At 45.2% G+C, this 19,932-nt stretch overlaps 1 protein-coding gene and 1 pseudogene across 1 annotated transcript; one reads left to right on the top strand and one right to left on the bottom strand.

Annotated features, from left to right (window-relative positions):
- Positions 1-1,997: 1,997 nt before the first annotated feature.
- Positions 1,998-11,141, bottom strand: LOC123381416 (annotated as a pseudogene).
- Positions 11,140-12,302, top strand: LOC123381186 (olfactory receptor 10H3-like). The gene has a single exon (XM_045041622.1). The coding sequence runs from the start codon at positions 11,140-11,142 to the stop codon at positions 12,088-12,090; it is 951 nt and encodes a 316-aa protein (XP_044897557.1). The 3' UTR covers positions 12,091-12,302.
- Positions 12,303-19,932: the final 7,630 nt, after the last annotated feature.

Below are 19,932 nucleotides of genomic sequence, written 5' to 3'. Positions count from 1 at the left end.
TTTGTGCATCTTGAGATAGCACTGTGTCTACAACAAATCCCCCAAATAGATTCTTCCAAACTCAGGAATGAGAAATTGATGCTTATGGAAAGTAATGTGGGGAAAAAGGGAAAAGACTTTCAATAAGCTGTCAGAAAGCAAAACCCTTTTAACATGCCTTATGTTCTTATCTAAGCACTGATCCCCCTCCCCTTTCTCTCTCTTTTCCTCCCTATTCCTCTCCCCCTCTCTTCCTCTCTCACTCTCCCTTCCCTTTCCCTTCCTCATGTGAAAATTACCCTCCTACCAACTTCCTTCTCATTCTTCATTCCTTTCCCAGATTTGGCCCCATATCCAATTTTATTCAAGTGTCTGTTCAGATCAATTTAAAGGATTCCTATGCCACTACTTATCTCTCTGTATCTCTTTCTGTCTCTCTCTCTCTCCAGGTCACCTTCTGAACCCAATTTGACATAGAAAACCTCCCTTAGAATCTATCCCTTCCAAGGCAGCGAGAAATTATACATAGTAAATCATCTTCTTAGAGACTAAAAGTTTAATTTCTTTTGTGCATTTGTTATAATTTAAAAGACAGTAGTATAAACCATTGGTAAAGTGCTGGATGAAATGCTGAGTCATATATAATTACTCTGCTTAATTTTCTTTATCCTTATGTTGGAGGAGGGGAAAATCTTCCCTTGCATGAACATTCAAGAAGACCTTGTGCGTCACTGCCCAGACATATCCATGTGATGCCCCCCACCTGCCCATAAGAAGATAACACATTCTTAGGCAGAGTAATGGGAAGGAGTTCATCACATGGGGTCAAGAACAAGAGATCATGATCACTAGATCCCATGCAAGAGGGGTGTAAAAAATTGGGGAAAAACAAATACCCAGCATGTATCCAACACCCAACGATATGTATATTTTCATTTATTTGAGTTTTACCTATGAGTGAAAACATACGGTATCTGTCTTTCTCTGACGGACTTATTTCACTTAGCATAATACCATCCAGTTCCATCCAGGTTGCTGCAAATGGCAGGATTTCATTCTTTTTTTTTTAAATTTTTTCAACGTTTTTTATTTTATTTTTGGGACAGAGAGAGACAGAGGATGAACGGGGGAGGGTCAGAGAGAGAGGGAGACACAGAATCGGAAACAGGCTCCAGGCTCCGAGCCATCAGCCCAGAGCCCGACGCGGGGCTCGAACTCACGGACGGACCGCGAGATCGTGACCTGGCTGAAGTCGGACGCTTAACCGACTGCGCCACCCAAGCGCCCCTCATTCTTTTTTTTTTTAATGTTTATTTATTTTTGAGAGAGGGAGAGACAGAGTGCAAGCTGGGGAGGGGCAGAGAGAGAGAGGGAGACACAGAATCCGAAGCAGTCTCTAGGCTCCGAGCTGTCCGCACAGAGCCCGATGCAGGGATCAAACTCACGAACCATGAGATCATGACCTGAGCCAAAGTCAGACGCTCAACCAACTGAGCCACCCAGGTGCCCCAGGATTTCACTCTTTCTCATTGCCAAGTAATATTCCATTGTATACATAAACCACATCTTCTTTATCCATTCATCAGTTGATGGACCTTTAGGCTCTTTCCATAATTTGGCTATTGTTGAAAGCACTGGCGTAAACCTTGGGGGACCTGTGCCCCTATGCATCAGCACTCCTGTATCCTTTGGGTAAATTCTAGTAGTGCTATTGCTGGGTGGTAAGGTAGTTCTATTTTTAATTTTTTGAGGAACCTCCACACTGCTTTGCAGAGAGGCTGCACCAGTTTGCATTCCCACCAACAGTGAAGAGGGTTCCCTTTTCTCCACATCCTCACCAGCATCTGTTGTTTCCTGAGTGGTTAATTTTAGCCACTCTGACCGGTGTGAGGTGGTATCTCACTGTGGTTTTGATTTGTATTTCCCTGATGATGAGTGATATCTTACCTCAGTCCTATGAAAATAGAAGTTATTATCCCCAGCTCTTCTCCCATATTTCCTCATGAGCAAACTGGCTATCAGGAGCTTAGGGGACTGAATTTTCTCTGGAAGCTTTTCTTTATGGCATTCTTAAGCTCCTTATTCCTGAGGCTGAAAATTATTGGGCTAAGAAAGGAGGTAAAGACTATATAGGTGGTGGCCTTCAGGGTGTTACTGTCCATAGAATGGAGGCCCTTGGGCTTGAGGTAAATAATGGAGGCAAAGTCATAGTGCACAATGACCATAGTGAGGTGACACACACATGTAGAAGGTCTCAGCTGAGTAGATCCTCAATATGGCGGCCACGATGAAGACATAGGAGAGGACGATGAGGAATAAACAGCCCATCAGAGCTGAGACACACACCAGGATCACAGCCAAGGTGACGGAGGAATTCTCATTCCCACAGGCCAACTTTAGAAGGGAAAACACATGGCAGAAAAAATGGCGGATCATGTTAGATCCACAGAAGGTGAGGTGAAAAACTATCAGGGTCACCATCATCCCCATGATCGAGCCACCAGGCCAGGACCAGGACACGAGGCGGGCACAGCCACGGGGGCTCATGAGCACATTGTAGCGCAGGTGGTGGCAGATGACCATGTAGCAGTCATAGCCCATGATCATGAACAGAAAGGACTGCTCTGTGTCCTCACATCACTTTGCCCTCATTATTCATTCATATAGTAAAGAAATGTTATTCAACACTTATTTCATATGGAAATATTATAGGTGATGGGATGCAGCTATACCCAAGAACTAGGTCTCTGCTCTCTCTTTTCATGGTCCAGTGAAAGAATCTGTCATATAACCAAAGATGACAGCACAGAATGGTCAGAGATGTGATGAAGGCAGCCTAGGGATCTGAAGAAGCTGGCGAGGGTCACAGATCCAACCTGGGATTTAGAGACTTTGGCAATTGGTGATGTCTACATTGAGACATGAGGGAGTGTAAGTATGATTCAGGCAAGGCAGGTAAGTGGAAGATGGGTTTCCTGACAGTATAGCAAGTGCAAAGGTTCAGAGTGACAGAGGCATGGTGCATTTGGGGACAATCATTGTCTAGCACAGCCCAGAGAGTTGGAGGTGGCTAGGGGAATTCTGGAATGCGAAGGCAGATAGGTGGGTAGGGCAAGATCATGCAAGACCATGGTGTCCGCTTAAAGAGTTTGTTCCAAGGAAAGTGAGGAACTCTAAATACTCTCAAAATACATATAGAAAAGATGGAAAGCCTGGATGGCTCAGTTGGTTAAGCATCTGACTTTGGCTCAGGTCATGATCTCATGGTTCGTGGGTTTAAGCCCTGCAATCTGGCTTTGTGCTGACGACTCAGAACCTGGTGCCTGCTTTGGATTCTGTGTCTCCCTCTCTCTCTGCCCCTCCTCACACTCACACTCTGTGTCTCCCATTCTCTCTCTCTCAAAAATGAATAAACATTTAAAAAAATTTTAAATACACAGAAAAGATGTGTATGGTAATTGAGTATGTCAACATATTTGTAGATGTTTCCACTTGGGGTTCCTATGACGTCTACTACATGTTTCTTCATGGATTAATACTTACATGTTGTGTTGGGTCTAAGCTAGCAGTGTAAATGCTGAGTCATAGGGGATACCTATGTTCAGCTTGAATAGATTCTGCCAAATGGCTTTCCAAAGTAATTATACCAAGAGGTACATTTTAAGCCCATGAACCATGGTCAGATTCCTGTTTGTAGGGAGTCCCCCTGGCTACTGTGAGGGAAGCAGGCTGCTGAGGGCCAGCAGGGTGGGAAGACGCAGGAAGAGATGGGCAGAGGTGCGCGTGGGCATCCTGGACTGGGTCGAGTGGCAGACTGGAGGTTGATTTCAGAGGCAGAATGGACTGTGTTGCTGATTGGACAGAGGGACACAGGAAGTGAGCTGTTTCTACGCCTAACACTTAAGACCGAATGGGTGAGTTCTTCCCACAACAATGAACAATTCTTCAGCTTCCCAGACACCAACTTGCAGTCCCATAATTCAGTTCACTTCTGACACGAACTACCTGGAGATGCCAGTGACAAGTTTTCAGTGTTCAGGGTACCTGCACTTTTGTGTGATGGGACTTCACAGTTGGGGTTTCTAAATTCCCCCCTTTCATTTTGGATACTTTGCTGGAATGACTCACAGAAATCAGGAAAATGCAACACTTACTCTTCCCAGTTTACTATAAAAGACACGAGTCAGGAACAGCCAGGTGAAACAGGTGCATCAGGCAAGGTGTGGAGGAAGGACCGAGGACCTTCCATGCCCTCTCCGGACACACCACCCTCCTAGCACCTCCACATGCTCACAAATGGGAAGGTCTCTGATTCCCATTGCTTAGGGAGTTTTTGTGGAGGTTTGATTACACAGACATGATTGGTTAAATCATTGGTCCTTGGAGATTGAATATCAACCCATAGCCCCTCTCCCCACCTGGAAGTCCCAGCTCTCTGATCTCACCTTGGCCGTTCAGGGGAGCAGCCTCCTTCCTAGACTATCCAGGAGCCCCCAACCACCACGCATCTCCTTAGCATGCAAAATCCAGTATCATCACTCCTGAGACAAGGGCTTTAGGAGCTGTGTGTCATGAAGTGGACAAAGACCAAATGTGTTATTATAGCCCAAGGATGCACATACTAATGGAGATGTTCTGGCTCAGATCACCAGGACAACAGGGATAGGGTAGAACTTGACCAGTGGGGGGAGGTGGGGCTATCCAGTGTGACCAGGAGACACTGAAAACTTCTATTGACCAAAGGAAATCAGTCCCCAAGACCCAGCTCTAAATTACCCTTATTCTGGGACACCCTCCAGCTGCCCTGACCCCAGAGCAGAGCTCTGGATTCCCACTGTGGGCCGCACCAGCTCCTGCCTTCCCTCTGACCGTGCTCTGACCTTAAGGTATCTACTCGAGCCCTGTTTCCCCCAAGACTGGGAGCTCCTAGTCCTCAGCAGGGACTGGGGCTCTCAGGGTAGACAGAGACAGCAGGGAGTCTTAGTTGTGTTGGGGAGTTGGAGGAAGGAGTAGGGGCTGCACATCCCCCGAGATCCTCTGATGATCCTCTTGGCCACTCCAGACCCTGAGGAGGCCCTGGGGAACAGCCTGCTGGGAAGCTGCAGCAGGGATAAAGCACACAGCATCAGTTCCAGGAGCCCAGAGGTCTGGCCCCACACCTGCCCCTGTGTGCTGCTGACAGAATAACACAGGAGAGTGTCTTCTTCCCTGCCCTGCTGGCTGCTTCCTGGAAGAGGCAGCCCAGCACGAGGGGGACCAGAAGGGACAGGGTAGGTGGCAATAATGGGACATTTATTGGGAACAAGACTCAGACAGTGGATGGGAACCGGGCCTGGTTGAACGGTTGTAAGACAGATTCTTAGCTCTGGACAACTGCCAGGGGGGCTTCTCAGGGTGCCCATGCTGGGTCCTGGGCTCTTCACTCAGCCTAGTGCAAATGGCACTACAGAGGCTGTGAGTTTGGAATGTGACCAACTGGTGCATCTGGTACAGACTGATGACAGGAAAGCAGCTCAGAGGACAGGGAAGATAGCAGCATCAGGGATAACCCCCCATGTTAGGTAAACATGGAGCCCTTTCCATGAATCCTCTGGACCTTCTGAAGATAGTTGTCTGCTTACTCCCATTTTTCAGTTGGGGAGAGGAGGCTCAGGGCTAGAACATTCTTCCTCAGACAAACATACCAAAGCTGGGGCTTGAACCCTGGCCCTGATGACAGCACACCTGGGGTGCGTTTCAGACAGTTCTCTCTGGAAGCCAGAGTGCAGTGGGAGCAGAGGAGGGGCCTGGGGCATTGAGCAGTGCAGGGAGGGAGGTGGAGCCATGCAGATGGATAGGAGGAGAGCACACAGACAGCTATTTAGCAGGGGGAGAGGGTGCTGAGTGATGGGGGTTGAGGCACAGAAGGGGGCTGACACGGGTGTCTCGGTTCCTGGTCTGGGGAGGGGGGAAGGCTGCATGGTCAGAAGGCTTTATTTCCAGCTCACCAGCCCAGCCTTCCTCACTCCGGGAAAGTCCCTCCCTGTCCTGCTGGTTCCATGTCCTCCAGGCTCCAGGCTGACCCCTATTGTGGGGGATCCTTCGGAACAACACATCAGTAAGACCAGGGGGTGCAATTATGGCTGGGTTCTGCCCCAGAGCCGAGAGTTTCAGGAGCTGTGGGCGACATCGAGGCTCAAGTTATTCATAAAAACATTTTTGTTTTGTTTTATGGTGGACGTCAGGTGCAGAGGTTTGAGTCAATGACGTTTCTGGGTCGCTGCGCTTGACAAGCATTGGTTTTCATCACGTCCTTCTCTTATTTTGCTCACGTTCCCTTTCGACCACCTGTTCCCTCCAGTGTCAACAACCCTTCTCCCATACTAAAGGTATGCGCTTTGATTTGCATGTGCTCTTGTACATGCGTCCTGTCTTCTCTGTGAATATATGTGCTGTGAATTATTTGTATCCTTTTAAATTTCATAGAAAAATTTTTACTTTTTGATTTTATAGAAAAATTATAAGTTTGCAGGAAAACACATACTTCCTCTCTCCCTCACACGGTTTCCTCTTTTACCTCTTGGAATAGTGTATTTGTTCCTGGTGAGCCAATATGGCTACATTATTACTAACTAGAGCCCACGGGATACATTAGGGTTCACTGTCTGTGTCGTGGGTTCTGTGGATTCTGACAGATGCATAATGGCATGTATCCATCGTTACAGCATCCTACAGAATAGTGTCAGCTGCTCTATTTTTAGTATGCCGAAAGGTTATTATGCTGGAGTGTTCGTCTGCTTTTTGCTTCATTCATTCAACACATTTTATGGGTTCATTTATGCTGCTGTGCGTGCATCGAACTCCTGGCTGGGGCTGCAGGGTTTGCATCCAGCCCACGGGTCCTGCCCCCTTCCAAAGAATGGACAAGCAGGCTTTCCAGTTTCCCACTAAAAGCAATGCTACAGAAACACCCTCTGACATGCTCCCCTGTAAATGCCTTTGAGCAATCGCGATAGATGTTCAGGAGCACATGTGCTGGGGCACAGAGCACGTGAACTCCTCATTTCCACTATTCTGCACTCTCACAGGCTGTACACGAGGGTTGCGATCTCTCCAAAACTGATCAACACTGGGGACTTTCTAACTTGGGGCATTGAGTAGATATACACTGAATTTCCACTGCATTTTCCTTCCTTTGTCTCTCTCTGTCCCTCTCTCTCTTTTTTCTTATTAGCATGTTTTTATTTGCCTGTGCTACACCCTCTGTAAGTTCTCTGCTCAAACCTTTGCTCATTTTTCTTCCTTTTCCCTCTGCTTATTTCTGTATGGAGGTTTTGCTTGTTGTAGATGTAAAAGGTTTCTTGTTTATTCCAGATCATAGTCCTTGGTCCTTTTTGCACAATGAACATGATTTTTCTCACCTTTCTGTCTCCATTAACTGGATCCAGAATATTTTCTGTTGGACAAAAACGCTTCTTGTTGATGTCGTTGTATCTTTCAAAATCATGTAAGGTTTGTGTTTCTGGAGTTTGTTAAAAAAGTCCTACTTGGGGTGCCTGGGTAGCTCAGTCGACTGAGTGTCTAACTTTTGATTTTAGCTCAGGGCATGATCCCAGGGCCATTGGATCAAGACCTGGCCAAGCTCCACACTGAGCTTGGAGCCTGCTTCAGATTCTCTGTCTCTGGCTTTTCCCCTCTCCCCTGCTCACTCTCTCTCTCTCTCTCAAAACCAAAAACAAACACAAAACAAAAGAAGATCCCCACTCCTAGTTCAAGAAAATTATTCTCCTCCACCTTCTTCTATTAACTTCATAGCATCATGTTTCATATTTATGTCAGAAACCCAATTGGATTCCACCCATGCATGTGTTTATAGGCAGAAATTCACATTTACTTTGCTTCTAAATGGGACAGATTTTCCCACCACAAACTCTTACACAATCCATCTTTTCCCATTGATTTGTGTCCCACCTTTATCATATATCAAGTTTTGCATCACACTGGGGCACTTTCTGAGGTGTGCAGCCAGCTTGATCGGTGTTGGTGTCTGTTCCAGGGTCACACTTGAAATTGACAATGATGTGTATAATGTCTATAATGTGTCTTCCCCTGCCAGGGCATTTCTCTCCTAGTTAATCCATTTTAATGGTGCAATTGTAAATGGCACTGATTCCTTGATATCTCTTTCTGCTGCTTCATGATTGGTGAACAAAAACACAGCCAATGTTTGTACATTGATTTTATATCCTGCAACTTTGCTGAATTCACGTATCAGCTCTAGCAGTTTTTTGGTGGCGTCTTTTGGATTTTCCTTGTGGAGCACCATTCGTCTGTGAAGAGTGAAAGTTTGACCTCTTCCTGCCAATTTGGATGACTTTTATTACTTTTGTTGCCTGACTGCTGAGGCTAGAACTTCCAACATTATGTTGAACAACAGTGGTGAGAGTGGACACCTGTGCTGTGTTCCTGATCTCAGGGTGAAAGCTCTCAGTTTTTCGCCACTGAGGATGATACTAACAGTGGGCTTTTCATATATGGCTTTTATGATGTTAAGGGGTGCTCCTTCTATTCCTGCTTTCTTGAGGGTTTTTATCAAGAAAGAATGCTGTATTTTGTCAAATGCTTTTTCTGCATCTATTTAAAAGATCTTAGGGTTCTTATCCTTTCTTTTATTAATGTGGTGTATCACATTGATTGATTTGTGAATATTGAACCAGGCCTGCAGCCCAGGAATAAATCCCACTTGATTGTGGTGAAAAATTCTTTTAATGTACTGTTGACTTCGATTTGCTAGTATCTTGTTGAGAATTTTTGCATCCAGATTCATCAGGGATATTGGCCTGTAATTCTCCTTTTTAGGAGGGTCTTTGTCTGGGTTTGGAATCAAGGTAATGCTGGATTCACAGAATGAATTTGGAAGCTTTCCTTCCATTTCTATTTTTTGGAACAGTGTGAGAATAATAGGTGTTAACTCTGCTTTAAATGTCTGGTAGAATTCTCCTGGGAAGCCATCTGCCCCAGGACTCTTATTTTTGGGGAGATTTTTGATTACTGATTCCATTTCTTTCCTGGCTATGAGCCTGTTCATATTTTCTGTTTCTTCCTGCTTGAGTTTTGGTAGTGCATGAGTTTCTAAGAATCTGTCCATTTCTTCCCGATTGTCCAGCTTGTTGGCATATAATTCTTCATAGTATTCTCATATATGTTTGCATTCCTGTGGTGTTGGTTGTGATGTCTCCTCTTTCATTTGTGATTTTATCTATTTGGGTCCTCTCTATTTTCTTTTTGAGAAGTCTGATTAGGAGTTTATCAGTTTTGCTTATTCTTTCAAAAAATCAGCTCTTAGTTTCATTGATCTGTTCTACTGGGTTCTTTTTTTTATTCTATATCATTTATTTCTGTTCTAATCTTTATTATTTCCCTTCTTCTCCTGGCTTTGGGCTTTATTTGCTGCTCCTTTTTTAGCTCCTTTAGGTGTAAGGTTAAGTTGTGTATTTGGGACCTCTCTTGCTTCTTCAGACAGGCCCGAATTCCAGTGTATTTTCCTCTTAGGACTGTCTTTGCTGCATCCCAAAGGGCTTGGACTGTTGTGTTTTCATTTTCATTTGCTTCCATGTATTATTTTTTAGTTTTTTGATGTTTATTTATTTTTGAGAAAGAGGGAGAGACAGAGCGTGAGCAGAGGAGGGGCAGAGAGAGAGGGAGACACAGAATCCGAAGCAGACTCCAGGCTCTGAGCTGTCAGTACAGAGCTTGACGCAGGGCTTGAACTCATGAACTGCAAGATCATGACCTGAGCCGAAGTCCGATGTTTAACCAACTGAGCCACCCAGGTTCCCCTGCTTCCATGTGTTTTTAAATTTCTTCTTTAATTTCCTGGTTAACCCTTTCATTCCTTAGAAGGATGTTCTTTAACCTCCATATATCTGAGGGCTTTCCAAATTTTTTCTTGTGGTTGATTTCAAGTTCCTAGCATTGTGATCTGAAAATATGCATGGTATGATCTTAATCTTTTTGTACCTGGTCAGGGCTGATTTTTGCAAGATTGGTATGGTTTTGCACTGACTTTATTTTTCAAAAGGAACTTAAGGAAACTTTTATCAAATGTACAGTAGACTCACTATAGACATAATGTAGGTGTGTTGATGATGTAATCATTACCATATTCACTCATCCATCCACGAGTGTAGATTGCCCTCCATATATTCAGATCACCTCCTACATTTTTACTAATGGTTACCATTTCTGAATTTGGATGTATTGCATGTGTTTCATTAATTCCTAGATATTTTATAGCAAAAGTTTTCAAAGTGTGATATGAGGACCCTGGGGTCCTGGAGACCCTTTCTGGGGGAACATCAGTTCCTTACTTTTCCATTTTTCATCATATGCTTCAACTAAAACAACATGTTGCCACAGGCTGAATGAAGAGGCAGGTATGAGCATCAATTTGTTTCCCATCCAAGTTTGTTAAAATGTAAAAGCAAACAAACAAACAAAAAACAGCAACTCTTCTCACCAAATGTTAATTTTGTAAATGTAGTTACTTTCTAAAAACATGTTACTTGTATTGACATTGAGCAGGTGACTATTCTTTTGAATGTATCCATACTACATATTTTCAGACAATCTCAGTGTTAACTTCTAATATGGTGAAAACGGAGAGTTGTACTGCACCCAAACAGGAACCCATCAGAGTCTCACATTTTCTTGAGTGTTAAGAAATCACCAGACCACAATGTTGGCGAGCCATGTCTTTACAGTTTGTGTCACCGCTGGGAATGTTATCTTAGTTTTGCTTAAAGCTTATACTTTGAATGATTACTGCTGGAGTAATTCTGTGAGAAATACTGAGTGTTGCGAGCCGATCTTGTCTTCTGCAGACTGTGCTCTCTATTGCTGTGGTACCTTATGTTTTCATTCTTTACTTTTTCTGGGTGAAGGAGCATGTCTCTTTCCTTCCCATCCGTACATACCTTCTTTCTTGTTCTTATTTATAGCACCGCTCATGACTTTCAGTTCCGTGCTAAAGAACAGCAGAACCAGTGAGTATCCGGGTCACTTTCCCAATCCTAACATACTGCGTCTATAGTCTCCCCATTTCATATATTGTTGTATACACTCATGATTGTCATGATGGTCACCTTCATTCCTCTTCTGATCTCACCAGATGCAGCACCCATGCCTGGTCAGAACTATAGCATGGTGACTGAGTTCATCCTCGTGGGATTCTCTAACTTCCCACAGCATCTCCTGCCCACCTTCTTCCTGCTGTACCTGCTCATGTACCTGTTCACGCTGCTGGGGAACCTGCTCATCATGACCACAGTCTGGAGCGAGCGCAGCCTGCACACGCCCATGTACCTCTTCCTGTGCGCCCTGTCCACCTCCGAGATTCTGTTCACCGTTGCCGTCACCCCTCGCATGCTGGTTGACATGCTCTCCACCCGCCGCACCATCACCTGGGCGGCCTGTGCCAGCCAGATGTTTTTCTCCTTCACGTTTGGCTTCACCCACTCCTTCCTGCTTATGATCATGGGCTACGACCGCTATGTGGCCATCTGCCACCCCCTGCGCTACAATGTGCTCATGAGCAACCGTAGCTGTGCCCGTCTGGTGTCCTGGACCTGGGCTGGTGGCTCAGTCATGGGGATGATGGTGACCCTGATAGTTTTTCACCTCACCTTCTGTGGGTCTAATGTGATCCACCATTTTCTATGCCATGTGTTTTCCCTTTTGAAATTGGCCTGTGGGAATGAGAATTCCTCTGTCACCTTGGGTGTGATCCTGGTGTGTGTCTCAGCTCTGATGGGCTGTTTATTCCTCATTGTCCTCTCCTATGTCTTCATCGTGGCCGCCATATTGCGGATCCCCTCTGCTGAGGGCAGGCACAAGACCTTCTCCACGTGTGTGTCCCACCTCACGGTGGTCATTGTGCACTACAGCTTTGCTTCCATTATCTACCTCAAGCCCAAGGGCCCCCATTCTATGGACAGTAACACCCTGATGGCCACCACCTATACAGTCTTCACTCCCTTTCTCAGCCCGATCATTTTCAGCCTCAGGAATAAGGAGCTCAAGAACGCCATAAAGAAAAGCTTCCAGAGAAAATTCAGTCCCCTAAGCTCCTGACGGACAGTTTGGCGGTGAGAAAAATGACAGTAGGGTTGGGGATGATAAAGTCCATCTCCATAAGCCTGTTGTAGGGATTCAATGTAAGAAAATACTGAGTAAGTATTGTTGAGTGCATCTATAGGTGTTGGATACCTGCTAGGTATTCGTTTTTCTCCAATTTGTGTGCCTCCCTCTTGCATAGGATCTAGAGATCATGATCTCCTGTTCAAGACCCCATGTGATGAACTCCATCCCATTATTTCTGTCTACAAATGTGTTATGTACCTGTGGATGAGTAGGGGGGGGCATCACATGGACGTGTCTGGGCACTGATGCCCATGGTTCTTCTCAAATGGAGAAGGAAGGAAAGACTTTCCCTTCGTCACCATACGGCTGAACAAAAGTATGCATAATAATAAATGCCATCAGCTTTTCTTTCAGACACTGGGTCCAGTGTGTTATATACCCTTTAATATAAAAATGTACAAAAAGTAAATAAAGTCTTTCTCTCCAAGAAGTTGATTGACAGTGTATATAGTTCCTTCTGGGTAGCAGAGGATAGACCCTAAGGGAGTTTTTCTACCTTGATCAGTGTTGAGTGAAGGATGTCAGAATGAGAAGTGAAGGGAAAGAGGGAGAGAGGGAGGGTGGGAGGAAGGGAGGGGAAGAGAGTGAGGGGAGGAGACGGTTCAGTGCTTGGATAAGAACATACGGAATGTTTAAAGGGTGTTGCTTATGGAAATCCTTTTCTATTTTTCCCCACATTACTTCCAATAAAACATCAATTTCTCATTCCTGTGTACTTACATCTATCTGCGGGCTCTGTTGGAGGACACAGTGTTATCTCAAGATGGCACAAAGAAAGGTCAAGGGTGTGGGTACCCCTTTAGGCAGATAAGAAATGTTGGTGAAGGTCACACAATATGTGAAGGAAGGGGTCACATGCAACTTTAGGTCTAACTTCCATGATAGGGTTTGGGAAATCATATGTCTGAGCATCCAGAAGGGGGTCTTCTGTTAATGTAAATTTCTTACTTAAGCTGTGGCCAGATATTTGAGCTGCAGGCAGAAGGTGTTTTATAATAATAAACCAAGGGAGGGCTGTTGCATATGAGTGCCTGCCATTTGCCAAACGTTGTGGAAAGGGTTTCCTATGCATTCACTCTTCTAAGTCTCAAAATAAATCATTATTTCTCCGCATTTAGATATGACCCACTTCTATTATTATTCACAACTTTGAAACACAGAAAATGCAAATCTGATAGATAATTTGTCCTGGGTCACACCACCTTGGAGGGGGGAAGCAGGAATCGATTACAATGTGCACGTGTGTGCAGTTGGTGAATAGGAACCCACCTCTCTCAGGTGTCTACAGAGAGAAGTGAGGTCATGACTGGGAGGAGAAGGCGGTCATTAGAAGGAAGAGAACCCTTTCAGGGAAAGAGGGCAGGTGCAGCCCTAGGCACACACCCCTTTCACACAGCCAGAGGGAAACACGGACTCCAGAGGAGTTCATGAGACACTTTTGCTCATGAATACTGACGAGAGCTTGGAAAAACCGTCTATGGCAATTTTGGGATTCCTTTCATCATTTTACTCATTATTGGTTTACTAACTAATGCCACCTCTCCCCGTCAAGATGTCCTTATCTATGGTGCATTTGGGGACATTGGTATGTTCAGTTCACCAGGGAGAGTTGGAAGTCACTAAGAGGGTGCTGGAATGAGATGTAGATATGTGGGTAGGGCAAGAGCATGTGAGACCATGGTGTCCACTTAGGGAGTTTGTTCCAAGGGCAATGGGGAACTCTAAATACTCTTAAAATACATACACAAAAGAGCTGTGTGGTATTCCATTATGTGAACATATGCATAGACATTTCCATTTGGGGATCCTACAAATGGTGTTCTTATGACATCTACTACATGTCCTTTAGTGGATTAACATTTATGTGTTGTTTTGAGTCTGTAGCTAGAAGTGTAAAGGCCAAGTCATAGGGGATACTATGTTCAGGTTGAATAGATGTTGACAAAAGTTTACCAAAGTGGTTGTACCAAGCAGAAAAATTTTTAATCAAATTCAAGTTAGTTAACCTATAGTGTTTTGGATTCAGGAGTAGAATTTAGTGATTCGTTACTTACATACAACACCCAGCACTCATCCCAGCAAGTGCCCATCTGCCCACCCACCTCCCCTCCAGCATCCTTCAGTTTGTTCTCTGCATTTAGGTCTCTTATGGTTTGCCTCCCTCCCTGTTTTTATCTTATTTTTCCTTTCCTTCCCCTATGTTCATCTGTTTTGTTTCTTAAATTCCGCATATAAGTGAAATCATATGATATTTCTTTTTCTCTGACTTATTTCACTTAGCATAATACAGTAAACCTTGGATTGCGAGCATAATTCGTTCTGGAAACGTGCTTGTAATCCAAAGCACTTGTCTATCAAAGAAAATTTCCCTATAAGAAATAATGGAAACTCAGATGATTTGTTCTGCAACCCCAAAATATTTATATAAAAATGATTACAATACTGTAATATAATACAAAATAATAAAAGAAATATAAAATATAAAGAAAAATAGGGGCACCTGGGTGGCTCAGTCGGTTAAGCATCCGACTTCAGCTCAGATCACGATCTCGCGGTCCGTGAGTTCGAGCCCCGCGTCGGGCTCTGGGCTGATGGCTCAGAGCCTGGAGCCTGCTTCCGATTCTGTGTCTCCCTCTCTCTCTGCCTCTCCCCCGTTCATGCTCTGTCTCTCTCTGTCTCAAAAATAAATAAACGTTAAAAAAAATTTAAAAAAAAAAAAGAAAAATAAACAAACTAACCTGCACTTACCTTTGAAAACCTTCATGGCTGGTGTGAAGGAGACAAGAGAGAGGAGGGTTATTGTGTTGGACGACTTTCACGATCACTAATGGAATCACTGCTATCTATTGGCTCAGTGGAATCTTTTCCTGCATGGAGGCAATTGTATACACTTGCATGGAGGTTGACTACAGCACAGTATTAATAAACTCTTGTCATATATTGTATTTAATGTAAACTGACAATAAGGCAGCAAAGGAAAGGGCCTCAATCTGCAGGCAGCCTGACCTAGAATGAAGCAAAGCATTCCTGAGCTTCCTCTTGTATGGAGAAGCAAAGGACTGTCCACAGGTGCTTTGAAGTGACAAAAAATACACCAGTGCCCATTGTGGGCATCTTCAAACATTCTGAAAAATCACTGATTTCTGCCAAATACTACAGCCTGAGACCGAGCATGGGAGATGATCACCCACAATCCTACAGCAGGAGAGAGAGAGGAACCATTGGCTCAGTTGTGATCATGTGACATCTGGAGTCACATCCCACCCGTATTGCAAGACATTGCTCATTTATCAAGTTGCAATTTATTAGAGGGGTGCCTGGGTGGCTCAGTCAGTTAAGCATCCAACTTCGGCTCGGGTCATAATCTCATGGTTCATGAGTTCAAGCCCCACATTGGGCTCTGTACTTATGGCTCAGAGCCTGGAGCCTGCTTTGAATTCTGTGTCTTCTCTTTCTCTGCTCCTCTCCCATTCATGCTGGCCTGTCTCTCTCAAAAATAAACATGATAATTTTTTAATTTATTAGAAATGTTTGCTCGCCTTATAGAGCACTTGCAGAACAAGGCACTCATAGTCAAAAGTTTTACTGTGCACTCTAGTTCCATCCACATTGTTGCAAATGGTAAGATTTCATTCTTTTTCATCGCTATTATTCCAATGTATATATATACAAATCTTCTTTATCCACTCATCAGTCTATGGGCATTTGGACTCTTTCTGTAGTTTGACTAAGGCTGATAGTGCTGCTATAAATTTGGGGTGCATATACCCCTTCGAATCCACATTTTTGTATCCTTTGGATAAATACCTACTAGTGCAATTGCTGGGTCATAGGGCAGTTCTATGTTTAATTTTTTGAGGAGCCTCCATACTGTTTTCCACAGTGGCTGCCCCAGTTTGCATTCCCGCCAACAACGCAAAAGTGTTCTCCTTTCTCTGCATCCTCACAAACATCTGTTATTTCCTGAGTTGTTAATTCTAGGCATTCTGACAGGTGTGAGGTGGCATTCAAGTGGTACATTTTAAGCCCACACACCATGGTCAGTTTCCTGTTTGTAGGGAGCCCCTCTGGCTGCTGTGAGGGAAGCAGGCTGCTGAGGGCCGGCGGGGTGGGAAGACGCAGGAAGAGATGGGCAGAGGTGCGCGTGGGCATCCTGGACTGGGTCGAGTGGCAGACTGGAGGTTGATTTCAGAGGCAGAATGGACTGTGTTGCTGATTGGACAGAGGGACACAGGAAGTGAGCTGTTTCTATGCCTAACACTTAAGACCGAATGGGTGAGTTCTTCCCACAACAATGAACAATTCTTCAGCTTCCCAGACACCAACTTGCAGTCCCATAATTCAGTTCACTTCTGACACGAACTACCTGGAGATGCCAGTGACAAGTTTTCAGTATTCAGGGTACCTGCACTTTTGTGTGATGGGACTTCACAGTTGGGGTTTCTAAATTCCCCCCTTTCATTTTGGATACTTTGCTGGAATGACTCACAGAAATCAGGAAAATGCAACACTTACTCTTCCCAGTTTACTATAAAAGACACGAGTCAGGAACAGCCAGGTGAAACAAGTGCATCAAGCAAGGTGTGGAGGAAGGACCGAGGACCTTCCATGCCCTCTCCGGACACACCACCCTCCTAGCACCTCCACGTGTTGACAAATGGGAAGGTCTCTGATTCCCATTGCTTAGGGAGTTTTTGTGGAGGTTTGATTACACAGACATGATTGATTAAATCATTGGTCCTTGGAGATTGAATATCAACCCATAGCCCCTCTCCCCACCTGGAAGTCCCAGCTCTCTGATCTCGCCTTGGCCGATCAGGGGAGCAGCCTCCTTCCTAGACTATCCAGGAGCCCCCAACCACCACGCATCTCCTTAGCATGCAAAATCCAGTATCATCACTCCTGAGACAAGGGCTTTAGGAGCTGTGTGTCATGAAGTGGACAAAGACCAAATGTGTTATTATAGGCCAAGGATGCACATACTAATGGAGATGTTCTGGCTTGGATCACCAGGACAACAGGGATAGGGTAGAACTTGACCAGTGGGGGGAGGTGGGGCTATCCAGTGTGACCAGGAGACACTGAAAACTTCTATTGACCAAAGGAAATCAGTCCCCAAGACCCAGCTCTAAATTACCCTTATTCTGGGAAACCCTCCAGCTGCCCTGACCCCAGAGCAGAGCTCTGGATTCCCACTGTGGGCTGCACCAGCTCCTGCCTTCCCTCTGACTCTTCCTTGACCCTAAGGGACTGAGGGCATCTACTCGAGCCCTGTTTCCCCCAAGACTGGGAGCTCCTAGTCCTCAGCAGGGACTGGGGCTCTCAGGGCAGACAGAGACAGCAGGGAGTCTTGGTTGTGTTGGGGAGTTGGAGGAAGGAGTAGGGGCTGCACATCCCCAGAGATCCTCTGATGATCCTCTTGGCCACTCCAGACCCTGAGGAGGCCCTGGGGATCAGCCTGCTGGGAAGCTGCAGCAGGGATAAAGCACACACATCAGTTCCAGGAGCCCAGAGGTCTGGCCCCACACCTGCCCCTGTGTGCTGCTGACAGAATAACCCAAGAGAGCGTCTTCTGTCCTCCCCTGCTGGCTGCTTCCTGGAAGAGGCAGCCTAGCACGAGAGGGACCAGCAGGGACAGGGTAGGTGGCAATATTTAGGCAGTTGTGGGGAGCAAGCCCCGGTTGGGGGTGGGAACAGGACTGGGGAGAAAGGTGGTAAGACAGGCTCTTAGCCTTGGGAGCTGGTGGGACTTTTCTCGGGTTGCCCCTGCTGGGTCCTGGGTTCCTCACTCAGCCTAGTGACCTTTGCAGCTTTTAGGTCACTATTGTTGATTGGGACTGATCCTGTCCCCCTGAAATATTTGCACATGCCCGGAGGCCCTTTTGTTGTCACAGCTCATGGGGAGGGAGGGATGCTACCGGGATCTGGAGGGCTGAGGCCAGGGATGCTGCTAAACGTTGTACAATCTGGTAGTAGTGTGGGGCGTTTGTTCCACTGGTGAACCAATCAGGACACGTTATAGTAACTCCGCCCACATTTACACTAGGGCTCACTGTCTGTGTTGCAGCCTGTGGGTTTGGAGCAGTGGATAGTGGCATGTATACAGCGTTCCAGCATCCCACAGAATAGTGTCAGGTGCTCTGTTTTTAATGCGCCCAAATGCAATTATGCTGGAGAGTTGAGCTGCCTTTTGCCTCATTCACTCGGTGTCATTTTACGGCTTCATTTATGCTGCTGTGTGTGCATGGAACTCCTGGCTGGGGCTCCAGGGTTTGCATCTGGCCCGTGGGACCTGCCCCCTTCCCAGTTACGGTTCCCAAGCAGGCTTGTCCATTCCCGCACTACAAGCGGGGCTTCATCCCACAGGCTCCGTCCAGGTAGGTGTGCGCCATCGAGATAGAGGTTCAGGTGCACGTGAAGGTTGCACTTCTCCATTCTCGGTTCTCACCCGCAGGCCGCGGGATTGATCCCTCCCCGTATAGCTGTGGGCACCGGGCACTTCCTAATCTGGGGAAATGAATAGGTGTACAGGGAAATCTCAGGGTCGTTTTCCCCTTCCCTTTCCTTGTCTTGAAACCATCTGTTCACTTGCCTGTGTAACCCCTTCTGTGGGTTCTCTGCTCATGTCCTGGACTCGTTTCTGTATGGAGTCTCTACTTCTTAATGTGCTGGTTTCTTATTTACTCTAGACAGTATTCCCTCATCAATTTTGGAAAATGCAAAGGCTCTTTTCCCAATTTTCCATCTGCCTGTTCATGTATCTTGGATATCCTTTCTTGAACAAAACCTTTGTGGAAGTTTTCATGTCTGTTTCTTTTTCCAATAGTTAAAATATATTTAATGAGAATGGCGTCAGCACTCATAGAAGATATGCTGATGAAATTCAAATACTCCTTTGTGTGTGTGTGTGTAATTTATTTATTTATTTATATAGAATGCATACATACATTTCATCTTTTTTTGAAGTTTTTATTTAAATTCCCATTAAGTTAACATACATGTAATATTAGTTTCAGGTGTACAATACAGTGATTCAGCACTTCTGTACATCACCCGGTGCTCATCACAGCAAGTGCACTCCTTCATCCCCATCACCTAATTCACCCAGCCCCCCACTCCATGTCCTCTGTTCACCATCAGTTGGTTGTCTATAGTTAAGAGTCTCTTCCTTGGTTTGCCTCTCTCTCTCTGTCTCTCTCCCTCTTCCACTTCGCAATTTTTTTTGTTTCTTAAATTCCACGTATGAGTGAAATCATATGCTATTTGTTTTTCTCTGACTGGCTTATTCACTTCGTATAATACCCTCTAGGTCCATCCATGTTGGAGATGGAAAGATTTCAGCCTTTTTTATGGTTGAGTAATATTCCGTTGTATATATTATATATGTGTATAATCTTATATAGCCATATATAGATATCTCAGTAGTTACAGTTTCTGTCCTTGGAAGTACTGCATTGTGTGATTAATTCCTAGATATTTCATAACAGAGGTTTTCGAAGTATGATATGAGGGCCCTGGGGTCCCAGAGACCCATCCCGGGGGACCACCAAGTCCTCACTCTTCCAGTGAAAGTGAGGATATATTTTCATCATATGCTTCAAATTAAGAACATATTGCCACAGGCTGAATGATGAGGATACCGCATCATCTTCTATGCCATCTAGCCAGCACTGGACAAATTTGCTAAAATTTAAAACAAAGCCACACGTCTCATTAAATAAGGTGTTTTTTTTTTTATCTTTATTCATTTTTGAGAGAGAGAGAGAGAGAGAG

Source organism: Felis catus, chromosome A2, assembly GCF_018350175.1.
Source record: "Felis catus isolate Fca126 chromosome A2, F.catus_Fca126_mat1.0, whole genome shotgun sequence".
NCBI classification, from domain to species: Eukaryota; Metazoa; Chordata; class Mammalia; order Carnivora; family Felidae; genus Felis; species Felis catus.
Note: the sequence above shows the minus strand (reverse complement) of the source record. Positions and strands in the feature narration are given on the sequence as shown.